This window comes from Lissotriton helveticus, chromosome 2_1 (genome assembly GCF_964261635.1).
Source record: "Lissotriton helveticus chromosome 2_1, aLisHel1.1, whole genome shotgun sequence".
NCBI classification, from domain to species: domain Eukaryota; kingdom Metazoa; phylum Chordata; class Amphibia; order Caudata; family Salamandridae; genus Lissotriton; species Lissotriton helveticus.
This window is the reverse complement of record NC_136059.1, coordinates 908,619,936-908,632,583: the sequence shown is the minus strand read 5'-3', so window position 1 is coordinate 908,632,583 and position 12,648 is coordinate 908,619,936. Positions and strand designations below refer to the sequence as shown.

General features: G+C 42.5%; 1 protein-coding gene across 1 annotated transcript in view; it reads left to right on the top strand.

The window, feature by feature from the left end:
* Positions 1–12,648, top strand: part of LOC144818325 (uncharacterized) — a 557,334-nt gene that overhangs the window by 412,470 nt on the left and 132,216 nt on the right. Inside the window, exon 8 of the mRNA XM_078675638.1 lies at positions 10,316–10,374. Coding sequence (XP_078531764.1) covers positions 10,316–10,374 — 59 coding nt within the window. The remainder of the gene's footprint in view (positions 1–10,315; positions 10,375–12,648) is intronic.

Sequence of the window (12,648 nt, the reverse complement as noted above, 5' to 3'; positions counted from 1 at the left end):
TGTCCACAATAAGGTCTGACAGAGACCCGAACAAGTTTAAAATATTATAACTAACGTGGTCTAATATGCAGTATATGTGCCCCAACAAGCAGGAAAATGCATAACACCAATATGGTAAGCATAACAATTAGTCCGTAAATCATGAAAGGAGCGGTCATTATAAAAAGACAGTACAGCCTAACCTCCCTCCCCTTGTTTAGAAGCAGAATAATTATATATAGAAGATCTCTGGTCATTATCTGTTCACCCGTACCTCAGTCTATAGATGGTAGATGTACATCATAGATTCTGTCTTGCTCTTCTCCCTGGAATGGTCCCTCTCCAAAGGTATGCTACCTATTTGTGTATTCCAATAAGACCAAAGTACTTATTTCCAAACAACAGCTGCATCAATATGTTTTGTCTTGGTGCTGAGCAGAACAGAATATCAAGGGGCATTGTTTTTCTACCTTGGTCACAATGTTCCGACTAAATCCCAAGCACCTGCAGAGGGTGAACACAATGATAGGTTCTCATGTGAAAGTAGCAAAAGAGACATTTGCAAAATAAACGTGTGTAGTAACGTGTGCAAAGCATTCGGCAATCTGCAGCGTGCTCATGCTAACTTAGAGAAGTCCACAATGTCCCCTTGGGCCACGTGACACATTAACAGGAGAATCCACACACTCTCCCTCTGTCATCCTGCATTCAGCAGCCTGACTTGTGTCTGGCACCAGAAAATATGATCTGAAAGAAATACCCTGGCTTCTCCACAAGGCCAGAATTAAGTTGAAATTTGCATGCATCCTGGTCAAAGATAGCCTCTTTGCCTGAGGAGCAAACCCGCCAGAATCAAAGATATACTCAGAAGCCAGTTGATAAACCAGAGAACGCTCTGTGCCTCCTCCTAATCCTTCTCAAGAGCAGCCACTTTCTCTGGAATTTCCTTTTACCTTAAATGTAATTGCAAAAATCTGAAAACTTCTGTAATCAAATTTCACCTAAAGTAACATCACATTGATAAATGGTTTTCCCCTATGTTTACGATTCTCCTCCCTTTGTGCTTCCTTTCTCCACCTTTCTGTATGTCGTATGCTTCTCCTCCCCTCTACCTACCTTTTATTGCTTCTGCACCCCCCTCGATCCAGGATTTCTTCACTTACTGACCTAAACTCCACTGTCTAATGTAAACTCCGACCACCCTTTAGACTCAATTCATTGCATGTTTAGTCCTCAGTTACCTCTGTTTTACTATTTAATCTAAACGTCTGTATCCACAGTTTGTTCAACTGTAAATCAAACTGACTCCTCTGTGGTAAAGTGCTTTCTGAACCCCTTTTAGAGGGCCATGTGGCAAACATGAGTTACTCGTTAGTGGATACAGCATCATTAACATGGACTCACAACTCGAAATGTGCTCAGCAGAAGCAATAAATAATTGTCCAGCCAATACTCACTTTTATGGGAAAAAGAGAAGTATTTTATTTCTACCACATACCACTCCATCCTCGCTTTAACTATAGTGATTATTGGCCATTCACTATTGGTAACATCCAGTGCATGTCCCACTAGCAGGCCACTTTAAATCCATTTAAACTCAATAGTGCTCCAGCACTACCGTGCTACAATAGCAAAAAGTTCCCTGGGCCAACAGGCCCTAATCGAGTCCAGGGCCGCACCGGCAGGCGTGAAACATCTGGAGTTCCTGAGTGCTCTTTGCCTGCGGGCACTCACACGTTAGCAAAAAACAGGGTCAAACCCATATAGTCTTCGGGACCTGGGTAGTACGTTATTATGAAGGAAGAGGGGTCCCAGACAGCCAGACACTTATTCATACGTTGATTATACCAACAGTATTCAGAAAGAAAAATTTCAACATATAAATCAGTGGTTACGTTGAATTTATTTCACAATGTAACCCAGTGAACCGATAAATGGTTCAAGCAAATAGTAAAAAGTTCATTTGCAATTCATAAGCATTTTCGTGCCCACAAAGAAAAGGGGTAGGAAGTGAGGTGAGGGATGGAAGTGAAAAAAGTGACAAAATACATCAATACTCAATTATACATCATTGAATAAAGATTCTTTCACATATATATACACCGGTCTCCTGAATTCGGAGCCACGTACAAAGGAGCGTATCACAATCCAAAGTCAAAAAAGACAGTATCTCCTATATAGGGCTGTGTGAATCATATATAACCAAAGGAGTACATATCAAGAAAAAACGTCTACGTTTCGACCCTGAGCGGTAGGTTGAATAGCCCTTACAGGCGGGTCTTCATCAGGACATTGGAGAGGTGGGCAGACCTCCTAGGGTGAAAAGAAAATAAAGATACTACTTAATAGGGTAGTGATTCCCCGAATACCTCTGCGTGTGTGGTCCGCAGGGCAATACATTAAAAATACAGTGATCTTAAGAGGACTATCATATTTACAAAAGCTATTACCTTAGGAAGGGGAGGTGCGAAGCAGTAGCCTTCAAAATAGGTCGTTACCACAGCCAGGTATTCTAAACGAAAAAATACGAACCCCAGGATTTAATACCAAGCATTACAAGAAAAATCAGTCAAGACATGTTGTGCCACAAAAGCGGGAGGGAGATAGTACCTTCAGTCCCTTGTAAATCGTCACGTGCGATGTCAAATAGAATTAATCTGCATCACTAGAGAAAATAAGTAAAAACTAAGTAAGAAACCGGTGGCCTCAGTAGGCATTCACATAGATTGGTATTATCCAAAAGACATTAAGTTTTGAAATACCCGAGGTAGAGGGGATCGTTTACCTTGTCAAAACAAATTACCGGCGTGGTCTCTAGGCAGTCAAATGCGAAGGACTCGCGTAACCAAACTTAATCTGCATCGCTGGAAAAAATAAATGAGAGCGTGGCCTCAGTGGGCATTCACACAGATTGGTAAAATCCAAGTTACATTTAGTATTGAAGGGCCCAGGGTAGAGGGGTTCGTTTACCTGATCGGACAAAATACTGGCGTGGTCTCGAGGCAGTCAATGCAAACGACTCGCGTAACCAGGAAGTGGCGGCGAAGGGGCGTGGTTACGTTTATAACGTCGAGTGCAGACACCGTGAACGGACTGTGTGGTTGCTAGGCAGTGGAGGACGCTTAGGAAAAGGTTCCGCGTTGACTCGGTCGCAGAGTTTTTAACCCAGTACTGATTGAGAGCAAGAATGGACTAGAAAAAGAATGAACAAATTAATGAATTTTTTTTTAAAAAGATTAAAAATGAGCCCGAGCTAGCGGGGAGCTTCTGAATTGGGGACGCTCATCAGATAGTATGCATGAACTTAGCCCAGACAGGGGCATCTCACATATGATTGCACATTATTACATTGGTGTGCCTGTACCTGCCCCACGGCGGTAAAAAACACTCCACATTCATGTATACATATGATAACATTTAAGAAAAAATGCATATGATACCATTTAAGAAAAATTGGCAGGGTGAAAATCACTTGGTCGCTCTCAGAGTATGTGCATAAAGTTGTTGCAGACGGGAGCTGATACCATATGATTTCATCTTATTACAATTGGGTGCCTATGTCTACCCGCTAGGTAGGTGAGGGGCACAGTCCACAATTATGCATGCATATGGTACAATTCAGGGAAAGATGAATGAAAACATGCAAGATGCGTGCATGTACCTACCACGCAGGGTGGTAAAATGCAACTGCGTTTGGATAATAAGACTGTACTCAATTACATATGAGGGGCAATGTTCAAGGGGTATTAACAGGGTACTCATAGGATCGCTAGTTGCGCAAAACTGCTATCAGATTCGTTCAGGCCATTACGTACTGAATCAAAAATGTGCATCCATTTTAGTTCTCTCAGGTTTAGTATTGGAGCAATATTGCCACCCCTAGGTCCCAATTTCACCTGTTCCAAGATGACCCATCTCAGGCTTTCCGGTAAGTGATTGTTTTTGAGACAGTGTTCCACAAGTGGAGCCCCTTCCACCGCGCATCGTATTCTGCTGCAATGTTGCAAGAAGCGCGATTTCATGCGCTGTTGTGTTTGGCCCACATATATCAAATTGCATGGACAAATGATGCAATATATTACATCCTCCGTGTTGCAATTGGTGTGTGATTTGAGTTTCACACGGTGATGTTGGAAGGTGAACTCCTTGGTTTGGATAGTTGATGGGCAGGCCTTGCAATTGCCACACTTGAAATGTCCCAAGATCGGGGGAAGGTTCCAGAGGGACGTGATGGATGGATTTTTTTAATCTCATTGCTCTTCGTGGAAAAAGTGACCACTTTTTCCACGAAGAGCAATGAGATTAAAAAAGTGGTCAACAGTCATTGGCCAATGATATCGAATGACCTGGGGTGCCAAGATCTACCCCTACACTCCTTCAGGAAAGGCAAGAATATACGTGACCATGTGGTATGTTCACTTTTGGGTACCACCCCCAATCCATCCATCACGTCCCTCTGGAACCTTCCCCCGATCTTGGGACATTTCAAGTGTGGCAATTGCAAGGCCTGCCCATCAACTATCCAAACCAAGGAGTTCACCTTCCAACATCACCGTGTGAAACTCAAATCACACACCAATTGCAACACGGAGGATGTAATATATTGCATCATTTGTCCATGCAATTTGATATATGTGGGCCAAACACAACAGCGCATGAAATCGCGCTTCTTGCAACATTGCAGCAGAATACGATGCGCGGTGGAAGGGGCTCCACTTGTGGAACACTGTCTCAAAAACAATCACTTACCGGAAAGCCTGAGATGGGTCATCTTGGAACAGGTGAAATTGGGACCTAGGGGTGGCAATATTGCTCCAATACTAAACCTGAGAGAACTAAAATGGATGCACATTTTTGATTCAGTACGTAATGGCCTGAACGAATCTGATAGCAGTTTTGCGCAACTAGCGATCCTATGAGTACCCTGTTAATACCCCTTGAACATTGCCCCTCATATGTAATTGAGTACAGTCTTATTATCCAAACGCAGTTGCATTTTACCACCCTGCGTGGTAGGTACATGCACGCATCTTGCATGTTTTCATTCATCTTTCCCTGAATTGTACCATATGCATGCATAATTGTGGACTGTGCCCCTCACCTACCTAGCGGGTAGACATAGGCACCCAATTGTAATAAGATGAAATCATATGGTATCAGCTCCCGTCTGCAACAACTTTATGCACATACTCTGAGAGCGACCAAGTGATTTTCACCCTGCCAATTTTTCTTAAATGGTATCATATGCATTTTTTCTTAAATGTTATCATATGTATACATGAATGTGGAGTGTTTTTTACCGCCGTGGGGCAGGTACAGGCACACCAATGTAATAATGTGCAATCATATGTGAGAAGCCCCTGTCTGGGCTAAGTTCATGCATACTATCTGATGAGCGTCCCCCAATTCAGAAGCTCCCCGCTAGCTCGGGCTCATTTTTAATCTTTTTCAAAAAAATTTCATTAATTTGTTCATTCTTTTTCTAGTCCATTCTTGCTCTCAATCAGTACTGGGTTAAAAACTCTGCGACCAAGTCAACGCGGAACCTTTTCCTAAGCGTCCTCCACTGCCTAGCAACCACACAGTCCGTTCACTGTGTCTGCACTCGACGTTATAAACGTAACCACGCCCCTTCGCCGCCACTTCCTGGTTACGCGAGTCGTTTGCATTGACTGCCTCGAGACCACGCCAGTATTTTGTCCGATCAGGTAAACGAACCCCTCTACCCTGGGCCCTTCAATACTAAATGTAACTTGGATTTTACCAATCTGTGTGAATGCCCACTGAGGCCACGCTCTCATTTATTTTTTCCAGCGATGCAGATTAAGTTTGGTTACGCGAGTCCTTCGCATTTGACTGCCTAGAGACCACGCCGGTAATTTGTTTTGACAAGGTAAACGATCCCCTCTACCTCGGGTATTTCAAAACTTAATGTCTTTTGGATAATACCAATCTATGTGAATGCCTACTGAGGCCACCGGTTTCTTACTTAGTTTTTACTTATTTTCTCTAGTGATGCAGATTAATTCTATTTGACATCGCACGTGACGATTTACAAGGGACTGAAGGTACTATCTCCCTCCCGCTTTTGTGGCACAACATGTCTTGACTGATTTTTCTTGTAATGCTTGGTATTAAATCCTGGGGTTCGTATTTTTTCGTTTAGAATACCTGGCTGTGGTAACGACCTATTTTGAAGGCTACTGCTTCGCACCTCCCCTTCCTAAGGTAATAGCTTTTGTAAATATGATAGTCCTCTTAAGATCACTGTATTTTTAATGTATTGCCCTGCGGACCACACACGCAGAGGTATTCGGGGAATCACTACCCTATTAAGTAGTATCTTTATTTTCTTTTCACCCTAGGAGGTCTGCCCACCTCTCCAATGTCCTGATGAAGACCCGCCTGTAAGGGCTATTCAACCTACCGCTCAGGGTCGAAACGTAGACGTTTTTTCTTGATATGTACTCCTTTGGTTATATATGATTCACACAGCCCTATATAGGAGATACTGTCTTTTTTGACTTTGGATTGTGATACGCTCCTTTGTACGTGGCTCCGAATTCAGGAGACCGGTGTATATATATGTGTAAGAATCTTTATTCAATGATGTATAATTGAGTATTGATGTATTTTGTCACTTTTTTCACTTCCATCCCTCACCTCACTTCCTACCCCTTTTCTTTGTGGGCACGAAAATGCTTATGAATTGCAAATGAACTTTTTACTATTTGCTTGAACCATTTATCGGTTCACTGGGTTACATTGTGAAATAAATTCAACGTAACCACTGATTTATATGTTGAAATTTTTCTTTCTGAATACTGTTGGTATAATCAACGTATGAATAAGTGTCTGGCTGTCTGGGACCCCTCTTCCTTCATAAAAATGCGGGCACTCACAGGCTGCAGCTGACAGGTAAATGGGCTATATGGGGTGCAAAGTGTATCACTCATGGTTGCGCTCCAGAAATTACCAGAGTCTCTCTGCCTCTCCTCGTGTGTGGTATCAGTCCACTTCCTCTCCTGGTGAGGGTGGTTACGACAAGCCTGTCTTTAGTCCCTCAAACGGGTGATGGTGCAGAAATGTACTCAAGGTATCCTCACTTCTCTGGCAGACGGCAACAGATCAGGATGCAGTTCTTGATGCTTCCTGTGAGTTCCACTGGCATATGGGCTCACCATATCTGACATAATTCGGGCTTGAGCCCATCCGGTATGGTTAAATCCTTTACGGTTGCCTTTCCAGGCAAATGAGGTCGCTGATTCCGTGCTAATCATGGGCTCCACCCCAATCCGCGCAACACAGCACCATTCATGGTGCCCTCTTCTGGTATACAATAATCGTTGACTCTGTCCTGCACAAAGGCAATGACCCGGTCGGTGCAGCAGCTATTTCTTCACACCTCGCGCAGGGAGTACACTAGACCTTGCTCCATCTAAGGCTCTCTTCTACCTCACAGGGCACACTGGTCTTGGCAAGCAGGCAGGTACTTGTGCTCCAGACTCCAGGGCATTGAATTCCCTGGGTGATGTCCACTCACCAAGCTGGGAGACTGGGAGGCTAGTAGACAGTGGCCCCCACTCCTGGTCACAGGCAGAAGACTTGCAGACCTTCCCCTCCTCACACAGCCCATCTGGCTGTTTGGTACATGACAATGTTTTGGGGTCTCAAACTCCCCTTCTTGTGGTCCATTTGCAAGTACTAATTGATTTAGAGTCAGTTTCTTTGATGGTTAATGTTTGGGTTATGCCTCTAGTGAAGTTTCCACTCCTCTGCTCTCCCATTCTCTTGAAAAGCAGGCAGGAGTGCCTTAAAAGCTGATAATCCCACAACACAGACCATGGGAATGCCTAAGGTTCACACCAAGATGTCAGCCACAGTGATATGTGAATGAAAATGTTTGCCCAGAGCTCCCAGTCCTACTCTTTATGATTCTCTTATCAGCCCCATCTCCTTACTGAGATGTGCCTAGGCCCCTTCCTTGTGACCTTTCACTGAATCAAAGAGCACCCTTTGAAGTGTACAGGAGAAGCCTGGCTCTCCACTCTCCTGTGCGTGCCCCACTCAGCTTACAGATATGCAGCAATTTAAAATCTGTCAAGGGGTGATTTCTCTACCTCCTCTCCATTTTTTCACCACACTGGCCTGGGTTTCCCAAAATGGAATCCCTGGCCCTCCATGTATTTGTACTATCCACAGACACACATACACCCAGTGCATGTATACACTCACACTGCCCAGTACTGTATCCTCCATGTACTGTATCACTCCTAGGCTCACATTGATCCAGCATATGCATTTAAAGTGCACACACTGACTCCTTCATGCATTGTACCACTCACGGGTAGAAATACACCCAGCACATGCATTTATCCTCCGGGCACTGTACATCACTACATCCTTCAAGTATTCTAACACTGATAGGCAAACATACATCCAGTTCACTGCGCAGTGCTGCCTTATCCTTTTATTGTATCCTTCCCAGTCATACACCCAGCACAGATACCACTCCTGCAAAGCCCTTTTCACCAAAGTAATGTAGGCTAAGGGTTAGTTAAGCACACTTCAGTGGAACTTTAAAAAGGAGTTAGCTGGTAGGCTTCTCTCCAGTGACACATGTTAAGGAGGACCTGTTCAATCTTACTGGTCACTACACAGAATACTGCCACCAACGCTCTTTTGCTGCTTAGCTCCTGATGAAGGCAGTATCCTTCCACCACTATGAGGGTAGAGCTTTGGGCACCCCTCCCAGTCCAACAAGGCCACAATCAGTGCGACATGTCATAGCACACTCGCAAGACCCATGTTTGCCAATTACAACAAAATCTAGTATTTAGGGATCCAGACATCAGTATAGTTGGGCACTCAGGGCAGGGGTACGCACCCTTTACCATGTCCATACAGAGGCATAAAAAATAAAACACTTTTTTTAGCTTAGCAAAATGGCTCCAAGGTGAAGAAATAAATTTGCTGTTTGACAATTGGTCTGTTGTGGAACAGGTGAACTCTGTTTCCTTGCGCTTCTATCAGGGGAAACTGTTGATCTTACCTTTTATTCTCTGCAGCTCCAAGTCCCAGTGGTTGGAGCAGGGATTCTTTCCTTGTTTAGACTATAGAAACATATGTTACCTGGGGCTCCCTGTGGGGACAGCAGTACAACTGGTGAAAAGGGTTCATTGTCTTCTGTTAGTGCTGCTGATTCAGGTCAGGGAGGGTGTGTTTTTTCTGTTGTTTTTTATGGGGAAGGCCGATTTGTATCCACTCAACACTTCAGTATCATTCTCCTTCCTACTCCCTGCATTGAGACAGTACTTTTGTTCTCTATTTCTTTTTTTTAAGTATGCTCTTTGTGGGGTCAAGCCTTTTCCGATTTTGGTCCTGAGCTTTGGAGCAATCTCTTTTTTGACTCCTTAGCAGATGACCCAATTAAGGCAGCATCAATAGGGCTCTAAAATCTTCGCTAGTTTGCTTCTCTTTGTTCAAAGTATTCTGTTGATTCTGTTTCAAGCTCCACAATGCCTTTGGTCCTTTGCTGCACTTACAGGCAGATCACGTATTCCTTTAAAAAATGTATTCTACATTAAAACATGTCTTGCTCAAGATGGTATGGCCAGTGCTTAATTTGAGCCGGTGGTTCAAGGTGGAACCCACCGACACCCATTTTTGGGTACCAGTGCTTATTTTTCATTATCAGACCTAAACAATAACAAGCGAGACAAAGACAGAAAAATGGGAAAGCAGGAAGAAGCAAAAGATGGGAAAACGGTCACAAAGGCAGAAAGTAGTGGTGATGGGTAAAAGAAGCATGATGTGGAATCAAGACTAGGCAGCCTTGTTATGCGGAAACCCCAACATTGGACGCACCGGAGGCAGGCTTCTGGTGAGTTTCTTTGCCCAGGACGTATTCTGCTACAAATTGAGCAGCATATATTTCTGCTTCCAATAGGTTGAAACAGGCCTTAAGACTGAAAAGCAGCTTATAACTGCCATTTGATCTACTACAAAAACCTTATGAGTAGAAAAACAAAACCATTATCCCAGGCTTCAGATGCTAAAGGAATACAAAAGAGATCTGATAACAGGTCAGTCTTTCTAGCCTGTGACTAGATTACCTCTCCAGCCCATGGTCTTTAAGTCATTGTGTGATTGTAATGTGTGTTGCCTTCATAGGTATGTATTTTCCAGTGTATGTGGACCAATGGATGTAAAGTAATAAACCATCAGGATGTAACATTAATTCACACATATAATTGTATGATGGCTCATAGATTAGAAACTTTACAACTGCCTGTAATTGTTTTGTAACTATGAGTCTTTATCATTTAACTTTTAGTTCATGAATCCTTTGTGTCCGGGAATGACAAGTCTTATGGACAGCCAGCCTTGAAAAAGGTAAGGTAAAAAAATGTTTTGCCTTCAGTTTATTGAAGTTTTGCCTTCAGTTTATTAAACCATTAATACCAATGGGGTATCCCAGTATCTTGCAGAACCTGGGAAATTATGACAGTATACAAAACAGTGGTTCTGCCAAGAGTGAAACTATTACTTTGAAACTAAGTTTGCCCTGGTTAATTAGGACGACCAGTCAATGATCCACAATAATTTAGTACTGACCAAAAATGACAAGACAGATGAGACTGACATTGTGAGTGCCCAAATGTGAAAGTCATATATCGTGTAGGAGGATACATATCAATATTTAAAACCACAAGACTGATTAACATCATAGAGAAATGCATACATTTATATGTGCCAGATACATTACATAACTATCATAATCCAAAGACTGTAGGACAATTGACTGTAGCAACACACATAAAAGATGGAAACTTGATAGGGCATCCGTATAACCTAATTGTACATATTCAAACATATTCTCTTATTCTTTGGCATGCCTATGTCTGGTTTGGAATGGAGCGCCTATTCTTTGCGTCAACATTTTGACCCCCAAATGTCGAGTGTTATTACAAAACATCACCGTGTGGCGTTCCTCAGGACTATGCACATAGTGTTGAACAGTCTGTTTAAGAATGCTTTCGGTAAATGTTGGGCAGATAGGATCACGCACTTTCGTCTCCCTTCAATCAATGCCTTCAAAACAAATGTGACCTTTCTGTCTGATTCCGAATATACTGAGGAGCCAATAGATGCTACCTAAGTGGCAAATAAATTCTTAGTAATATATGTATCTCGTATCAAAAGAGAAGGCCGCCACCCGGTACACTGTGTGCTGCAATCTCGATCAGGCGCGTGTTGTAGTAGGGACACGCCACCGAGCGAGACTAACTTTGCAGCACTCCGAAGAATTTAATTGCTTAGAACATGCCAGGAAGGATCAACGGCTCCTGGTAGTTGACGCCATCACCGATGATTGAGCAGGGTGGCGGCCTTCTCTTTTAATACACGATATATATATATATATATATATATATATATATATATATATATATATATATATATATATATATATTACTAAGAGTTCATTTGCCACTTAGGAAGCACCTATTGGCTCATCAGTATATTCAGATTCAGACAGAAAGGTCATTTTTGTTTTTTAAGGCATTGATGTAAATGAGATGAAAGTGTGTGTGTGATCCTATCTGCCTGACATTTACCAAGAAGCATTCTTAAACAGGCTGTTCAACACTATGTTCATAGTCCTGAGAAAGGCCCCAAAGGGATGTTTTGCAATAGCACCTGACATTTGGGGGTTGAAACATTGACAAAAAGAATAGGTGCTTCATTCCAAATCAGACATTTATATGCCAAAGAATAAGGGCATATGTTTGAATATGTACTATTGGGTTATACGGACGCCCTATCAAGTTTCCATCTTTTATGTGTGTTACTACTGTCAGTGGTTCTACAGGCTTTGGATTATGTTAGTTGTTATGTAATGTATCTAGCACATATATATGTATGTAGTTCTCTGTCGGTAATCTGTGTTGTGTTTTTCAATATTGATGTATGCATCAGCATACACAATATACGACTTTCAAACATATCATTCATATTTTGCACGCAGTTTCAGTTTCATCTATCTTGTTATTTGTTTTAAGTACTAAATTATTGTGGATCATTGACTGGTTGTCCCAATTAATCAGGTCAAACTTAGTTTCAAAGTAATTGTTTCTCTCTTGGCAGAACCACTATTCAGTTTATAAAAGCATGTGGCATTAGGTACTACAGAAACTTATTTTTAGATATGTGATTTCTGGAACGCAATGTAATGATGAAATGCTTGAATTAAATTGACTAAGTCTATTATTTCAGACAGGGCCCGACAAATACGAAAGTCATGTTTGGCTCTTCCCTTTCAGGGAAGATCCACTCCTCATATAGATTGGCCTAGCATGGGCTCATCATTGCCGTACAGCGTGACTTCCTGCGGCACAAGTTACAGGCAAAATATGCCAGAGATTGAGATTGTTTCCATTCAGAGGAAATGTGGCCTAGCATTTTGGGAAGCTCTGTACCTTTTTAAGGTGTGGGTGGGGTGAGGAGCAAGGGGCAGACTTTATTGCATATCCGTTGTCCCAGGCTGTTGTAGCAGCTCAGCTTAACAAAAAGAAAATGATAACCCAGAAAAATTACCAAAGGCTAACATCAATTCAAGTATTTACATCCATCACATTAGCTTTTTTTTTCCTGTGGGTTTAACGTCAT